The following is a 20,013-nucleotide window of genomic DNA, read 5'->3' on the forward strand; positions in this document are numbered from 1 at the left end:
AGGGTGTGACAAAACACACCAAAGATTTTTATTTTAATGAGTTTAAGGTAAAATTATTATTTTGTTGTTTATTTTTAGACTTTGTTATGTATAAATTATTTTAAGTAATTTATTTGATGGAATATTTATTTATTTAGAAACAATACAAATGGGACCCTCGTCTCGAACATTTTGTTCGAAGGTCGTGGGAAGAAAAAGCCGCAAAGCGCTATGCGGATATGCTTTTCAAATGGCGTAGGACGTTGAAAAGCAAGCCCGAATTTAAACCTCATTCCATCGATAATGAGACCTGGGCGCGATGGAAGGCGGATTGGGAACGCCCAGATAATAAAGCCGTTTCGGCTAGAAATTCCTCCAACAGACGTGGAGGAAAAGACAAAGCTGAAGCCACCCATATAGGTGGCTTAATCCCGCACGCCAGAACAATGCGGGATTTGGTAAGTATTTTGTCAATTATGTATTATTATATTGAATTTTTTTATTATCTTTTCTTAGTTTTAAGTCGTTTTTTTTAATTATTTCAGGAACAATCACAAGGTCAAATACCCACGGCCTACGAAATATTTACACGAACGCATGGGGTCTTTGACAATGACAAAGGAGATTGTTCCAAATGGACAAATAGCAAGTCACAAAAAGTTAATGTAATAATCTATTAAACTAGTTTATTTATTTATTTTTAGTATCAATTAATATTTAATTTATTGGTAATTGATTTATTTTTTTATTGAAGGATGAATATCGTTCTTTGATGGAGGAGCATCCAACTCGCGACCCAAGTAAAGTTTGGTTGGATGCAATAAAAAACGTAGAAAGCGTGTCAAATAAAAAATACAAAAAAAAAAAGCAAAGAGGTTTTTGGGGTTGGTTCCACCTCTCAGATTATTTATCCTCCCGAGCCAACGGATAATCCGTCTTCTCAGCCTGCACAACCTGATTATGACGCCATTATACAACAAAGGTTTGCGGATTTAGAAGCCTGGCAAATGGAGTTTAATAATCAATTATGGGAAGCGACAAGAAGAGGAAATGCTCAGACAGCTTATGAGTATCATCAAAGGATGACTGAACAAGTAGCACGAGAACGAGAACAATTTACGAAATTCCTTGAATCGCATTTTAATTTAAATCAACCCCCTCCTCCACCTACCTCTTCAATGAATGATTAAAAATATTTGTAATTTTTGTGACTTTGTAAATAAACTTTAGATTTATATATAATATTTTCAGTTTTTTCATTTTAATATATTTGTTTTATAACTAATATAAAATATTTAAAAATATAAAATATATATAATTTATATAAACATAAAATATAAAATATATATAAATAATATATATAAAAATATAAAATATAAATATATTATATATAAAATATAAGTATGTGTCGCCAACATGTCATCTCATTGGGCGACGGCATGGCTATGAAATGGAATTGGTCGCCAGTCATGTCTACGGGCGACGGCGAGGATGGTCGCCAGTTTGTCGCCAGTCATGTCCACGTCAGAGCTTCATTGGCGACATCCTATTTGTCGTCTGCTTGTCGCTATGTCTTCGTTTAATACTGGCGAGGAAAGGGCGTCCATCTAGGGATTAGCGACGACCGCATAACCCGTCGCCCACCGGTCGCCAACCCTACTTTTTAACCATTTAGCTATCAAATGGCGACGAAACTATCTGTCGCCAATTTGATAGTTTTTTGTAGTGCTATATTCTTAAACTAGCAATTTAAGTAATGGTGGCGGTGGTGGTAGGATGGGAGAGTGGTGGTGATTAGGGAGGGGTAGAGAGAATCTGAAAAAGAAGCGTTTAATTGGGGGTAATTGGATGATTAGGTTAGATTAATGAATTTTATTGGAAGTCAAAGGTCATTTACCTTGATCAACGGTCATTTAGCAGGTCATTCGGTGAAGCGGCTGTATCAATATCATGTTTGGTAATTAAAGGCTGTTGTTTGTAAAAATAACTTCGAGACTGCTTATTCTAAAATGCCTAAACTTCAAAATTATAGTTGTTAAATAATTCATTTATTATTTATGAAAACATTCTCTATTAGATGAAATTACGATTATTAAATTTTGAAGTAGAATTAATTCATATGCAATCATATAATCTTATATATAGTTATTCTAATAAAATGAAATTTATTTTCATAAATAAAGTTTTATAAATATATAATTTCATATATTTAGAGTTAACAATCATTATTCTATATTTAATTTCATTAAATTTGATAAACATGATAAAATTTGAGAAAATAAATAAAAGCGTACATTACATGTGCATTATTTAAGTTAACGAGCATTACAAATCTACAATATTTTAAAGTCGAAATTTAAACAAATTGAGGAAAAGAGGAGAGGAGAGGCATCCAACTTGAAATTACTATGTTGCATTTTGTTTGAGTTCCTTCAACAACTACACATATTAATTATATATATAATGGAGTGTCAACAACTCCTAAATTTGTGATGTGGGTTGTTAAAGTTTGAAGGTTGAAGTTTACTACCTTTACACATTGAAATAAAGCATTAGTACTTATTCATTCACGTTATAACCTCTTAGTTGTTGTGTGTACAAATCAAAATGCTTATCAATAAACAACAAATTATATAAACATGACACAAATGACAAAGCTTATTATCACAATTAAAAAATATTTATGCAACAATCTATAAATCTAATCTCACTAAAACAAAATTAAATTTCGTCACATAAGATTTAGTGACATTAAAAAATATCACTAATTTATTTTTATTTTAAATTTCAATATAAAGGGATTTAGTGACACTTTATTTTGCCTTTTGTGACATATGTAATTGTTGTTACAGTCTATAGTGCCATTTTTGAGAAATGTCATTTGATCTTATATCGCGAAAAGCTTTAGTATTAATTTTTGTATGTTGCTAAGGGTCTAATAAATGTTAGTAAATTTACTATATATACCATTAGAAAATAAAAATAATGACATTTAAATTTAAAGGCACTAAATATATCTCACTAAAAATATATTATGTTTTAGTGAGTGAAATAATGGTTAGTAATATATTTATTTATCGACTTCACTTCTATTTACAATAAATATTTGTAGATGCTAGAATTTTTAATGAAGTACTATAGTGAGAAACTATCTCTAAGTGAGACGACTTTAACTAAAAAATTTATATACTAATAATTTATATTGATTAAAATATTTATTTTATATATGATGTGAATCTCGCGGTGTGACGTATAAGAATTGATTTTTGATTTAGACTTAGCTAGGTAATGAATAGGTATTAATCAACAATATCTCCGTGCAGCAATTATTGAGTGTGGTATTATGTGTTACTAGTACTACCTTTAGATTGTCAAATTTCTAAATTTAGAGTATACCTATTGAATATTGTAATTTTGGTATGTTTTTTTTAATTTGCATTATATTTATTTTTGGACAATGACTCACTACTTTTTTATTATGTCATTTATATATTTTAATTCTTTCTTAATTTTCATCCACATAATTCATTCTCATTCTTCATTTATTATCATTATCCTTCTTTTTTTTAATAAATATTATTTTTCTCTTTGATTCAAACTATATAAGTTGGATGAGTATGTTATATATATAAATTTTTCAACTCAAATTTTAAATGTTTACTTTAAATTGAGAACTTCTTATAAAATAGATTTTAAAATTAATAATGTTCACTTAAATTAAAAGCTTCACATTTAAGCACAACTATAAGTGTGAATTTGATTTGAGTTGTTAATGGTGTCAAGGAACCAACTCAATCAAAAGCTTAAGCTCATAGTTGAGGTCCCAAGATACTTTAGATACTCTAACACGCCCCCTCACACAAGAGTCCATTGGGCTAGAAGTGTGGATGCGCATAGGTGCTGAATATTCCACTTTGAATGAGGGGTGGTTGAGATTCGAACCCGTACCCTTTTGTCACGTTGGCCTCTGATAACATGTTAAGGACCCAACTCAACCAAAAGCTTAAGCTCATGGTTGAGCCCCCAAGATACATTATATAGATTAACAAATGGATTTGGGACCCATATTGAATATGACCCTGTTTTAAGGGTTTAAGCCTTGTATAGTTGTATGAGACGGTCTCACCGAGATAAATGTCTTATATGTAGGTTAAATAGTCTAATAGTATAAATTATTAACATATAAACTTCTTGTTTGAGATCATCTTACCGAGAAATGGTCTCTCACAAAAGTATTATAGCTTTATAGTGAAAAATAATGCGTTTGAATATGGTTTGGGTCTAATACAAAAATAAAGTCTAATATTTAGACATCAAAATTCGATTCACATTCAATCAATATCCAATTTCAATGGAACTTAAAGACATAAACCTGATACATTGACTCAAACTCCACAACTAGACTCAATCGAGAGGTGATCTCAACCCATGACTTACACTTATTAGGATCTCTTTAGATTTAGTTATTAGAATTTAGAAAATAATGGATTACGAACAATAAGATTCATTAATCAATACGTAACGTACAAAGGAATATAGCTGTCATAACCTCAATAAACTAAATAAATTAAAAAGCATGCATGCAAAATCCATAAGTTAAAAAGAAAATAAGATCAAAAAACCGATAAAGGGTCACAGTCAAAAGGACCTACCAGCTATACACAATAATTTAACACATATATTGTTGTGATTAAGTGTGACTTGAGTGCACAAAATTGAAGTGTGTATTCATGTGTGACCTATCCGCTTGACCAAGCGAGCCTTATTGGCTGGTCGAGCGGTCAAACAGAATGGTCCAGAAAGCACTTGATTCTCGCTCGACCGAGCAAACTCTCTGATCCGGTCGAGCGGATCCTCTGATGTGCATGGGATGCTGTTTTTCGACCTTTCAAGTTCTTGGAATTATTTCATATTATTCATTACCCTATATTAATATTGTATTCAAGAGAGCTATTGATATTCTTGTATCTAGTACTATATATGGAGCTCTCATAGTCACATTGTAATTGGTGAAAACATCCACAAATACACCCTAAGCCAAACACTAGCCTATATCTCTTCTCTATTGTAATTCTCCATATTTGAAAGTTCTTTGAACTCCTTTTGATAATATAAGAGATACTACACACCGGAGGACGTAGCCTTAGTTGGGTGAACCTCGTTAAATCTTTGTGTCATTTTATTGCATTACTTTCTTCTGCAAACGTTGATATCATTGATAGCGTAATTTGTTTGTCACTAAACTTCATGCACTCGATCTAGACAATATTGGAGTTTGAAACACATTGTTCGAACTCTAATACATCGTCGTTTTCATATATAAATGTTGAACTATCAATCTTTGCATGTCAGCAACTACTAGAACTTCATCATAGTTAGAATTCTCAATCAATCTATAATCCTAACTAACATATGTTGAACCCTAAAACTATAACACAAATTCTTGTGAGAGACTGTCGTCTCTTTAAAAGATCATTTCTAATTGGATCGATCTATAAAAACAATAGAGTAAAAGTAGGCAATAAATTTTAATAGACTGAGCTTAAGAGACGTCTCTTAGAGAGCTAGTCTTTAAGGAGACTAGCTTAACCTATTAATTCATTATTTCAAGACCCAATAGTTTTGCACCATAAATTCAGCTAAAATAATGGATTTTAAGCATGAGTCTAAAACATCCACCCATGAGCATCCATGGTGTGAACACTTAAGATTCCAAATATATATTTCATGCAATGTTGCAAACACCGCCTTATAATCCCGTTTGGTGCGTCAAATTTCCATCACACCAAGCATCTCTTTTATCAAATAAATCACCTTTTCTCAACACTTTATTAAAAAGAGAATATAAATTTATGCTCTATTTTCTTCTATTTACACACTTTAAATTAAATAAAGTGTGTCCTCCACACGTCAATCATGTTGCCCTATAAATACAATTTAACAAACTAAGTGTGCCCCCCACACTCTTGCCTTAATCTTTGGATTCTACTCATTATTTCCATCTTACTTTCTTTTGAGAGCAAAACTTTCTATTTGCTATGGCTTCCGAACTCTCATTGAAACAAGTCAAGCCTATTGATACAACACAAGAACCCGACAAGACAAACGGGTCGAAGCCCGCCCAATGGCTTCGGGCCGCAATCCTTGGGGCGAATGATGGTATTCTAACCGTGTCCTCTCTCATGATTGGCGTTGGAGCAGTTAGGCCCGACCCGGGAACCATGGCACTAACCGGGCTAGCGGGTTTGTTTGCTGGGGCTTGTAGCATGGCTCTAGGTGAGCTCGTGTCAGTCTGGGCTCAGCGAGATGCAGAGCTCTCACAAATTCTGAGAGATCATGAGGCCCAGCCTGGTTTGTTGGGCCTCTTGGCAGAAAAAAAGAAGGCCCTACCTAGTCCGTTCAGTGCTGCGGCTGCATCAGCCGCAGCATTTGCAGTTGGAGGCGGAGTTCCACTTTTGTCCGCCGCTTTTATAAGACCCTATCGGGTAAGGCTCGCAGTGGTATTAACCACCGTGAGCCTTGCATTGTTCGCTTTCGGATGGGTAGGGGCCTTCTTAGGCAAGTCACCGGCACTCAAATCATCCTTGAGAATCTTGGTAGGAGGATGGGTGGCAATGGGAGTCACTTTTGGGCTAACAAAATTGGTTGGTTTAACAGGAATATAGGTAGCTAAAAATTAACAAGTGTACTTTATTACCTTGTGTATTGGCAAACTATTATTACATATTTGCATAGCTTTTACTTGAATTCAATGTGCATGCGAATTATATACATAATATCAAATGAAAAGAATTAATTAATAATATTCCCTTCTATTCTCCCTAAATGTCGCAATTTTATTTTGAGTATGTTAATTTTACCTATTTATCCTTATTAAATTTTACCTTTTACACTTTGCACTTTGTAACTATACTTTATCCCCATCAAAATTTAAGAAAATATTATCATTCTCTTTCATATGTGCTCTCGAACATTTAATCTTCTCTTATATGGATCTTGTTATGTACAATTCCAACAATAAATCTATCGAAAATAACATAATATATAATCACAAATTCTTGTAAGAGACGGTCTCTTTGAGAGACCATCTTTAATTGGGTTGGCCCAAAACGGAAAATATAGAGTAATTTTTTCGGTAGGCTTTAAAAATATTGTAAGTAAGTATTTAGAATATTGTAATTACTTAAGTAATTACTCGGTGGGCATTTAGTATATTGTAAGTAGACATTAAAAAAGTTGTAAGTAGGCATTAAGAATATGGTAAGTAGGCTAGTAGGCTAAGTTTCACGGTAGGCATTAAGAACATTGTACATAGACATTTTATGTACTTAAAATGTGGACATTAAGTATATTGTAAGTAGGCATTAAAGATAATGTAAGTAGACATTAAGGATATATATATAAGTGGACATCAAGGTTTAATGAGCTGGCCTAAGAGACGTCTCTCAGGAGACCAGCTGATTGGAGAAATTGTTAAAATAAATCAACTTTTGCTCGATCCGATTAAAATAAACCTAACTATTGTTTATTTTATATATAAACTCACCTATTAGGTACAACTACTAAAAATAAACTCATTAATTATTTATTCCTTATTCTTAACTCACTAAGAAGCTTTGAAGAGTTTAATTATAACAAATATACCTAATAGGTGTATTTATTTTAAAATAAATAATAAATGGATTTACTTTAGCAATTAAATTATTATTAAAAATTTACCCTATATAATTTAAGAAAAAAAAAACTCTTTTGTCGATACAAACTCGGTAAAAAAAAAGGAGAGATTTTCACATTCTATGGCTCTATATACATAGAGAAAGAGTAAGTTACCAAGTTAATGAAAATAGCCCATGTGCAAAACATATGTTTTCATAACAAACTCTAAGGTGTTAACTAACTGTTAACTAACTGACAAGCAACTTTTAACAAACTCTTCATGAAATACATGACGGACAACTAAGGCAGGATGGATTAAGAAAAGTAATATGGATAATTAAAATAAAAGCGAATATATTTGATGATGTTTGATTAAAATAATTGGCCAAGTTAAATCTTTATATTTGAAGGCGGTGTTTGATAATGTATCATTATTTGAAACAAATCAAAATCAAACTATAATACAACAACATTGTTATTAGGTCCTATTAATTATTCTATAGACCAAATTCTATATGGTAGTATTGAACTTTCATAAAACGTTAGTTTTAGTACTTTTATAAGATTCTTCCACATGGTAGCATCTAATTTATGCCTTATCTTACCGCCGTACCATTTTTCATTAAATTCTTGTCAATTGCGGTTTAATTTACCATTTTAACGTTTCTACCCTTATTAAGTGTTGGTTTTTGTCTTTATAATTTGCCCAAACATTTGAGAGCGTTGATAATTTAAATGGTGGATTAAACGTCAAAATGGTGAATTAAACATTTGATAGCATAAAAATGGTTTAGGGCAAATTATAAAGTCGACAACCAACATTTAATAATGGTAGAAGCGTCAAAATGGTGAATTAAAAGGAAATTGAGAAGAATTTAACGAAAAATGGTACGACAATTAGATAAGGCATAAGCTAGATGCTACGATGAGGAAAAATCTTACTAAAATGCTACCACTACGTTTCATAAACGTTTGATGCTACCATGTGAAATTTTTCTTAATAAAATTACAATTAATGTTCTGGCTTTGACATCTATGTATGCGCAACCTGATAAATACATCTTCAATATTCATATCAACTACCAAGGGCGACGCCAAGATTTTGAATTAGGGGGCCAAAATGTCGATATACTGGCAAATTATTTACTATATAAAAAATAGTTGATTATAAAATTTTTTAAATCATATAGATTGATATAAACTTGAATCATGACAAAAATTATATTCAGCAAACAAAAATAAAGCTTCCTATAATTATCCCATTTGAAAAAAAATCTAGTGTTTTTCACTCTACTACTCTCATAAGTCTCCAAAAAATAAAAATATTATTAAAATTAAGATAGCAAAAATATAAATACACACTTTAAATGATAAATATAAAATTATGAAAGATAAAAAGTAATGACATTTTATTAGTTTATAAAAACAATAAATGTTAACATTAGGATTTGATCATTTAACCTTAAGAAACAAATGTGTAACTCCAACCATTGAACTATAGTAAATTTTATCATATTATTACACTTTTTAAATTATATATCATATATTGGTAAGGAAACCAAAGCTAAAAATACAAAGAATCCTATTTTCGAAAGGGGTCGGGCCTCTTCCGCAAATAAGGTAGCTTCGCCCATGTCAACTACTAATATTTATTTAATACAAGTCTTCAATAGTTCAATATACAGAAAGGAACCAAAAAGTGAAATACTTCACTTACTTTTTCGTTACAAGAATTTTGCAATTAGAACCGTTTAATTACCATGTACAATTCTTTTTACTGGGATCATATGTAATTGAAGACATTGGCGAAAGAAAAGAGAAAGAGCAAGTTGACATATATGAAAAATAATAAAGCATCACTGCCTTTATTGAATTTAAAATTGAAAATGAATAAATTCAATTGAAAGTATAAACTGATAATTAAGATATTAAAATATTAATCTTGGGAAAAGTAGCTCAATAACACACCCACTTTCTCCCTTTGTATTGTTAGATAAGCAAAATAAACAATTCCAATCAGGCAAATAATAATAATAATCTCATAAGTAAACACAATAAAGTAAAATTGCGGAAAAAATAAAACACACATGATTTTTATGTGAAACCAAGTGAGGGAGACCATCTGTGGTACCAAATCCTTCCTCTAATCACTAATAAATTAATAGGTACAACCATAGTCTTCTTTAGACAAACACTATGGGCATCAAAAACACCAAACACCAAACATCTCTAAATTATCGCCCAAAAAAGTCTTAAAAATAATAATCAGGGGAAATTAGGATTACATATTACCAACTTATACAATACACAAAACGATATCATTGTATATGCAGATTGGTTAGGTAGAACTACCTATATTTCACGTAAATCAAACCACAAATGCCCTTTGATAGAGATGATATATACAATGTGAACGAGAAGAACCTTCGCTGAATTCCCCTGCATTCTTTTTAATCTCTGCCAGCTCCTACTTTAGTGTTGTCAAAATAATAATCTTCGCCCATTACAATGAAACTAAGCCCACCTTAATAAGGTGTGAAGTGGGCTCTTTCTCTAAGTAAGGTAGAAATGACCCAACAAATCTCCTCCTCACCTTGGTATGGAGATAAGCCTTGCATTTTGAAAACGTTTGCCAAAACCGTCACGATGCTAAGAACAATACAAACAACAATGAACAAAACAACGTTTGACAATGTAAGCTAATCAAAAGGACACAAGGATTTAAAGAGGTTCACCCAATGATGGCTACGTCCTCTGTGGTGTGTAGTTTATGTTTATATTATATCAAGAATGAGTATAAACAACACTTCTCAAAGAAGAATTACAATTAAGTAAGAGGTAAAAACAAAAGGCTATGTGTTTGGCTTAGGGGTTGTGTTTGATGTGTTTGATGTGTGAATATGAGAGCCCTATATATAGTACTAGATACTAGAATATCAATAGCTCACTTGAATACATAGTTAATATTGAGTAATGAATAATATGAAATAACTCCAAGAACTTGAAAGGTCGAAAACTAGCATCCCATGCATATCAGAGGATCCGCTCGACCGAAACAGGGAGCTCGCTCGGTCGAGCGGCTCGGTCGAGCGAGAATCAGCAGCATTCTGGAGCATTCTGTCTAACCGCTCGACCTACCAAAATGACTCGCTCGGTCGAGCGGGTAGGTCGAGCGACCTTTCTGATCCTTCTGTCAGAATTCTGATCGAGCTACCATAAATCAAGTCCCTTCTTCTTCATTAATGTTCATTAACATCCATAATTCATCATGAATACTCACCACATAATTACATCCATTTGCATTCCACAAACCAAGAGTCACACACATGATTACACACTTTAACTTGTGCACTCAAGTCAAACATACCATTCATAACACATTTAAGTATGACACCTCTAATTGGTTTCAAGTTGTTTCCTCTTTTTTATGACAACTATTTTGTATCAAGAAATTTAGTTAATAAAAATACCAAGATAAACAATTTTAAGTTCGATCAAAGTATTTTTTGAATTTTTTTATTATTTTTATTTAAAGTGTGAACAATGGTTGCATAATCCTAAAAAAATCTACAACCATAGTTTGTGGCAAGTAGAAAGTATTACAAATTAATAATGCAAAATACAAATTACAATTTGAGAATTTGTATTTCCCCTTTATTAATGGCTAAAATAAAACTTACAAGAAAACACTAAAAATAAACTTGAATATTATCTTTGTAACGACAACCGTTACTCGGAAACTTGATACTTGTTATAGGCGTGTAATCACTTTTCTTTTGTGATATTTCCTCCACAAAGGTACTTGGGTTTTTGACCTGAAAATTCACTACGAGATACAAACAACACAACACACCATTAGTACTTAGGGTATGTCAATTAACAAGTGTTTGATGAATTATAAACTTTGGAAGCTCTAACAAAAGTTTATACCTTTGTTGAAAGAACACAAGTGAAAGATAAAAAGCAAGAATGAGAATTCAGAAAATTGGTGTGTTCTACATCCTTCTCCAAGCCCCTATTTATACTACTCTAAGTATAGCAAAGGGTCATGGCACAACAAATCACCCATTAATGATCAACTTTAATGACCTTCAATCAATACCATTAAACCAAGGTATTCATGAGCATTATTCCTACCAATTATTCCTTTGTAACATCAGAATAATATGGAATAAGAGAAGGAATCCAATGCAATTAACTCAAAGGAAACGTAAAGACACAACGGTCATGTCAGAGGAAAAAGTCGAGTCAGCCTTTGCTCTAACCCCAGGAAAGCCGACTCGGCTTTTCCTGCTGGACAAAATCAGTTTTCAGAACCTAAAGCCGAGTCGACTTTAGGCCCAATGCCAAAAAAGTCGAGTCGGCTTTCCTTGCTGACTTAGTTTTCCAACTTTTCTTTTGTCCTATCCTTTGAACCCCTTTTTTTGAACCTTATATTTTAATACATATTGTCCCACTACTATTTGTAGTACTTGATGATTATATACTTAGAATTATTATACACTATATGTTCAACATAAAGGTTGAATGGTGAAAACCTTACAAGTGGTATATTGTCTGCAGGATGATGATCCCCAAGTACTGAAAGTTGGCAACTAAGCTCCCTACTCTAGTTAACTGAGAGTTGTTCAAAAAAAAACCTAACGATTTGATAATTGCCCGATTTTGTAACCAAATTTGATTCGATCTGACTTTAAAATTGATTTACAATTATGTAAAAACCAATATGAAAACAATATAGGATTTTAAACGGACCCGAAAGACGTACATTAAAATCGATCTGATACGCTACTAAGTGTCCGTTCGATTAATATTCTTGTGAACTGATGTATATTGACTTCTTTTAAACCTTGACCATTGTCTTTTGATTATTGTTTTATTTAAAGCTTCTTTCTCTTGAAAGGCTTGATGAAATAATATGTTCTACACATAATTGTTTCTAAATCCACCAAATTAGCTATATGTTTTATATGTGTACACTCAGTTTATACTAATGAGCATATTGTTTTGTCATTTATATGGCTAGTCAGTACTTGTTGGGTGATTGTTTGTATTAAAGATAGAAAAATGATCGGGCTAGTGTGGTATGTCCTCCCCACGCCTACACCCACCTAAACGTTTCATATTCAACACCTACCCACCACTAATAATGGGTAAAACTTTCATATTCAAGCTTGTCGACCTGGATATGCATTCAAACTCATCACTAGCCAATATGGTAACTCAGTATATGTTGAACATTTAGAGTATATAGACCTAGATTTGTATATACTACATACTTAGTATAGTAGTGGGACTAAAATAAATATATTATAAGTCCAATTAAATGCCTCAAAGGATTTGATGAATCATTACTTGGATTTATAAGCTTTGCTTGGTGAAACATTACTTCGATTCATAAGCTTTGCTTGGTGAAACACTTTTGTTCAAAGAGAGGTGTTGTTTGATGCATTGCTCTATAAATAGAGGTTGCATGCCAAGGGACATTCCACCCCATTTTCCATAACATTTATGATTTCTCTCTTAAGAATACTTTCATTCTTGTTCTTCCTTTCAAGAGATAATAATGAGAGAGTAATTAACTCTCAGTTCATCAAAGTGCATAATTCATTACAACACTGGTATTTTCTACACCTTTGTGAGAAAAAACACAATAAGAAAGTGCAGGAACGCCTTCTACTCATATCAAATTTCCGAGCGACTTTTGTGATTGTCACAACCTTATCTTTATGGTGTCCATTTGGTGATCTACAGAGCAAGGAGTTCCATTGCCATCCACATAAGCGAAATGCGAATCAGTTTGTTTTATTTATATATGCATTATATTTCCAATAGTATACCCATCAAGAGTATAATCATCCTACACTCTGTAACACCTCGAGATTTTCTGATGTCATTAATTAATATTTTAATAACTTTTAGGGATTTTATAATTATGTTAAATTAATTTAGAAGTAGTTTTAATAAATTTCTTTCATATAAGAATTTAAATATTAACATATATTTATATTAAAAGTACAATTATGATTTCTAAATAAAGAGGTTCGAATCAAAATAATTATTTTATTAAAATGTGTGAGCACACGAAGGTGAATTTGTTAGTTGGACATCGCAAGAAGATGAACCTAGGTAAATAAATAAATAAACAATTAAATAAATAAAATAAAAGGATGGGTTAGGGCTGTGAGTACTCCTTCCCTCACTCACAAAGAAAGTCACGCCGCTCCTTCCCTCTTTTTCTTTCTTCTCCCTTTCCCTTGGTTGTGCTGCCAACAGCTGCCCCCAAGTGCCGCCAACTCCCCACCTTGGTCCTCCACCACCACAATAAACATCTAAAATCTTACCCTTTACTAGTTCCCCCATTGTAAGCCAATTTCCTCCCTTACTTGATTTTTTTTATCATTGTTCTAACTAGAATTTCATTAAGTTTATGAGTTTTGTATTGATTTTTCATCATTCTTTATTAAATCTTCTTATGGGTAAGAACTTGATTAATGAATTGAATATAATCTTGAGATAAGGTTTAGAGTATGAATGAAAATGATAGTAGTTGTACCGCTTTGTGTTTGAGGATGTTTTATAATTTAATAGATTCGTAGAAGCTTTGAAAATGTGATTTGATTGTGAATAGGTGATAATAGTTGTTATAATTGAGAGTATTAGTCACAAAAAGTGGTGTTAATTGTCACTTGTATTATAAAGATGATGGTGGATATTGTTATATTATTGAGTATTATTATTAGTCGATTGTGGTATGGTCGTGGTTATTAAAGTTGAATACTATCATTGTTGAATTAGGAAGAAACCATTGTTGCCATTTTTGTTTCAAATTATTTGGGGAAGTGCTTCTTTTTAGGCCCTTTTTGTCATCATGAGAAATCTTGTACATTATAGTAAACTATATCACAACTTGAGGCTATCACTAACATCAATATCATTATAAGTTGCTAGTATTGATTTTGTTATACAAGTGCTAGTAGCCTAGGGAATTTCATAGTGATGAGGCCTTATACTTTGAGTCTCATTGGTTTAAAGAAACCGTCATAAAATGCACTTTATTGTTGTGAAAGCTTACTTGGTTGTTGGTTTAGTGGATGCGAAAGCTTATGTGATTGTTGACTTAACGTCATAACATATGAACAAGTATAAACGGAGTAATGTGAATTGGTTTAGTATGCATTAGAAATACACTTTATACATTATTGTTCATTGTGATAATATGCATCATATCGAAACTATGAGGTACTAGTGAATACACTTTATACGAAGAGCTATCGACTATGAAATCCTTGCGCTTAGAATACTTATAGATAATAAGAGTGTTAGTAGAAGACGGGGACCACCCCCTTATTTATTTAAGAATTGGATTAACCCTTACTTGGAGTTAGAATGATTCCTTTATCAGTGAATTTCATATTTTATTGAGTGGCTCAGTGGGTTTTCGCGTGCTGCTATCCCAGGGCGCTCATTAACAGTCAAAAGCGGAAGTTATTCCCATTTGATAAAGTATTAGATTATGATTAGCTGGCGTGACATAACTGGATTATGTCCGCTTGATTTAATAGTCCCCTAGGTGAGATCCGACGAGATCACCTTAAGGGGGTATGAGCATACTTTTGTCATTGGATGTCGGATGACCGATACCGCCCCTTGACCGAGGTGTTACCATGCGGACCTTGCAAACCCCAATATGGTGGCCTCTTCACTGGATGAGTAGCCCAGCACTGTGTTAGTTTTCCCCGAAGGTAGGACCTGAGAGGGTCAGCTGGAGGGGGTATGAGCTCATACTTTGCCGATAACGCCCTTAGCCGTGTCACTATGCAAGGAAGTAGAGAAAAGATCCACTGATAGAAAGTTATTCAGTGATAGAAAGTTTATTCATTGATCGAAAGTTATTTAATGATAGAAGGTTCATTCATTGATAGAAAGCTTACACATTGATAGAAAGTTTACTCATTGATAGAAAATTTACTCATCGATAGAATATTTATGCTAGTGAGAAGTGTGCCTAAGTTAAGTTACTCAAAGGTATTACAGACTATGATCACACTTACCTTAAGATAGACAAGCTCTATAAGGTCATGTGTTAGGTATTCTATTAATGCCTTGGTTGAGTTGATACTATGCGTGTTTTACAAGAGTTTATGTTTTGAGAAGAGAAGTGTGAAGACCTACATTCTACCCAAGAACGCATGGTTCGGATTGGAAGGGACGTAATGAGATTAAGAAGTATAGGTGGACAATAAACAGTTACTATTTATGCTTGTGTCTTATGAAATCATCTTATGTTGTTGTATAACATAATGTTACCTAGTAGTTGGCTTTATTATATTTGATGCTAGTTACTGACGTATACGTGTTTGTGTTTATGTTTGATTGTTTGATGACTTTCTATGATTGTCCTGCTGGTCTTTGGTCTGATGTCGAGCAGCAGGAGGATCATAGATAGGCGTGACAGGTATTGGAGCTTCTTTTGCATAACATTGCATTGGGGGAGAGTGATGAGGGCGAAGAATAACCTGTGTCATACCGCTATCTTTTGACTTTGTAGTTCTTATTTATCTTTAGTAAACTGTGGTTGTATACGTTTTGTCATGAGGCCTTGTGTCCTTCTTTGTATATTTGTATTTCCGCTGTGTACTTTATAACTTTGTATGGTTTTAAGGAGTTAAGTCATTTTAAAACGCAAGCATCGACTCTGGAACCACGATCCATGCTTAGCATGTTGATTTGAGAAGCCGGCAACGAATCGTTCCGCCGTGGTGTGAGATTTTAAGGCAATGATGCCTTAGATTACTTTAATGTTTTCACTGTGCTAATTGCTCTACCACATGTTCGATTTTTAGAAGAGATGTTGCCGAAATTTCCACTCACTTTTTTAAAGTTAATATTTAACGTTTATCTAAATTCTTTTCCTTTTCTTTTTATGTAACACTCGAATTTCCTCTCGTCTTTCACGATTTTGGTTTCGTACAAGGGGTCGGAAATTCAGGAGTGTTACACACTCGCCACAAATTCACTCAATTTCTGCTTGATATGTGCTCTATATAATCGAAAATTACAAAGTTAATTGTATAATTTTAGATAAACCTTGTAATGTAATAAGGTAAAATCAATATTTTTAATTTTTGTCCATAATTTATTAGGTTTAATTACAAACATACAAAATTTATGTAAAGTAGAACATTGTAGATATGACACGGGTGGGTATGGGGCAAATGAAGCTAGTATGATTGATGCAGTACAAAACCTGTATTATTTCACCCCTGTCATCCCAAATTCATTCTTAGATCCAGGGACGGATCTCATTTAAGGCCCCACAGGGCACGTGCTCCAAAATTCTTGAGTTTATTGTCAATCACATACACTAATTAGTATATTGTTCAAAATTCTTTCGTTGGTTATATTTAAGGTATATTGTCAATCAATAGTTAGGTCTATTTTCTGTTATATATAATATTTGAATTTTTTTTCCGTGAATCGAGTAAAGATTAATTTATTTTTCTTACAATTTCTCCTTATAAATATCCTTAAGCTAGCCAATCAAAATTGTAAAAATTTTTTGAAATCAAATCAAATTGATAGATGCCCAGAAAATAAAAATGTTGTTACATGCACGTGAAATGGGCTGACCTTCACTTTGTCTTAATTGGCGACGGTCTCATCCAAGTTTTTGTGAAGAAATAAAGAATCTGGGTTGTTAAATCTCAACCAGCCATGTGAATAGGAACGAGAGGGAGAATAGAAAAAATTTAGAAGAAGGGAAAGAATATTCTTTTATTTCATTTTGTTTGATAAACTCTAATATATCCTTATTAGGAATAGGCATGGGTCGGGTCCAGCTATATCCAAATTCAGACCCTAATTTTTTATTGGACCAAGACTCGGACCCAGATCCTTAAGGTCTGGCGGGTCTAGGGTATGGATCTGGGCCTAGAATAATTTTATTTTCTTTTGCTGAAATTTTTTTAAAATATATTATGAATTACAATTTTTACCATTCGTATAAAATTATTTAAACATTTTCGACTAACGAGGATCTTCTAATACTTTATACTAATTGAGCGAATAAATATATGATGTTTCTCGACATTCAAGTTCTTATACCGAAATATTTATCAAGTCTTTAATTTTTAAAGTATAGATACGAGTATACGACGACCACATTTTAAATTACATGAATCGACAAAGTTCAAAATCACAAGAAATATAACAAAATTTCAAATCAAATAATTAAATACACATGATAGCTAATATATAATCTAAAAAAAATATGTAAATGGGTCCACAGGTCGGATATGGGTCTCAAAATTGTAGACCCGAACCTAGACCCAGAACCTAAGGTCATCGACCCAGATCCGACCCGGATCCATAGGATCCAAAAATAGGTGGACCCAGACCCTTAGGGTCCAAGACCCATGCCCATCCCTAATTCTTATGTCCCCTTTAATACTAGTAAGACTATAACTAACACACATTTATAACTAATTACGATTTTACTACTAAATGTACTTATAACATACTTTAAATGAGCCAGCAACATCATTTGCATTGAAAATTGTGCTACAGTACCTCCATTTTTTCCAACACATGCTTAAATTTTAAGAGTAACATTGTGATTTCGAGACTCGGGTTGTTGATAATGATCAAGTAACAAGGCATCTTTATTGTATTTATTCACCACTTCATGAATAAAACTAAAAACATGCATAGAAATCTCCCATTTCTTGTCTTTTAACAATTAAGGTGGGTCAAGCACTTATTTAGTATATTTTGCCCAAAGTTTTCTCTTTTTCTTTTACATCTCATATCTTCTTTTAATCTTCTTGGAGCTTGATTCCGCTCTTGACAAAGTACTAATTTCCACAATACTCTCATATTTTATACATACCCATTGATGAGCGTCTTTTAGTGGATTCTTAGTTTGGAGAATAGAACTTTCAATAAACTTTAAAAATTTTCTCATATTTTAAAAATAAATTTTAGGTTCAATTGCCACAAAACATTCATAATTTTTAACTAAATCTTAAGTAAGTGAATGTTTGATATAATAGCAACGGGATCTTATAAAAATTGTAAAATGAATTGTATTTCTTTAATAGTGATGAGTCTTTTAACATCAATGGCGATGGAGTTTATATATGTCAAGTGCAATAATATTTATACTCCATATGTTAGTGCTTATTTTACTAAGAATAATGTTAACTCATGGTGAAGTTTTGGATAGGGGTTGGTACAAAATAGTCTTATAGTCGAATTGATGACATCTTACAAATCTTCATGATATAGTGTACACTTACTATGATTTTTTTTTTTCTGAATTTCAATGTCATATATATATATATATATATATATATATATATATATATATATATATATATATATATATATATATATATATATATATATATATATATATATATATATATATATATATATATATATATATATATATATATATATGTGTGTGTGTGTGTGTGTGTGTATATATATATATATATATATATATATATATATATATATATATATATATATATATATATGTGTGTGTGTGTATATATATATATATATATATATATATATATATATATATATATATATATATATATATATATATATATATATATATATATATATATATATATATATATATATATATATATATATATATATATATATATATATATATATATATATATATATATATATATATATATATGTATACTTCTAGTTTTAAATAGTTGTTACACTTCTGTTTTTCATGCTATTCAATATATGATTTTGATCTTTAATATCTTTAATTTCATGTGATAAAAAATTCTAAAAATTTAATAATATGATAATATGCATTAAGATAAATCAAACAAGACCCTACTTGACTATTTATTACATTATACATGTAAAAAAATGTATACCAAATAAAATCAATTAATCAACGGTAGTTGCTACAGAAACTGTAGCAACTATTAAATTCCTAAGGAAGTATCATATAATGAAATAAATTTAGTCAAATTTATTATGAACGTGATTTTTTCAAAATTGACAACTAAAAAAAAGAATCACTTTCTCTGATTTTTTTATTTTTGATTATCAATTTTGATAAAAACTGAAAACTAGAAAAAAAAAAAAAAAAGATAATAAACGAGCCCTAAGGTGTAATAGGTGGATGGATTTTTTGCGCTTTACTTCATGAACATTGTAAGGACTTAGGATCCTTAATGATTGATATGTACAATCATGTGCACGTTGATGGAAATATATACATCTCTTTGGTGAAATAATAAGACTATGTTATTTGATTTAAAGGTATATATTTGCATAATTTTACCTCATGTTCCAATATTTAACATTTTGTGCGTTTTTGAGCGAAAATACTTA

The 20,013-nt window shown here is 31.7% G+C and overlaps 1 protein-coding gene across 1 annotated transcript; it reads left to right on the plus strand.

The window, feature by feature from the left end:
• The first annotated feature begins 5,931 nt into the window (after positions 1-5,931).
• LOC130805250 (vacuolar iron transporter homolog 2-like) lies at positions 5,932-6,794 on the plus strand. The gene has a single exon (XM_057669934.1). It carries the CDS (start codon positions 6,018-6,020, stop codon positions 6,642-6,644), a length of 627 nt encoding a protein of 208 aa, XP_057525917.1. The 5' UTR covers positions 5,932-6,017; the 3' UTR covers positions 6,645-6,794.
• Positions 6,795-20,013: the final 13,219 nt, after the last annotated feature.

Source organism: Amaranthus tricolor, chromosome 2 (assembly GCF_026212465.1).
Source record: "Amaranthus tricolor cultivar Red isolate AtriRed21 chromosome 2, ASM2621246v1, whole genome shotgun sequence".
NCBI lineage: Eukaryota > Viridiplantae > Streptophyta > Magnoliopsida > Caryophyllales > Amaranthaceae > Amaranthus > Amaranthus tricolor.

Excerpts from the sequence above, each read along its gene's own strand:
- LOC130805250 (XM_057669934.1), top strand. The coding sequence starts at position 6,018 with ATGGCTTCCGAACTCTCATTGAAACAAGTCAAGCCTATTGATACAACA.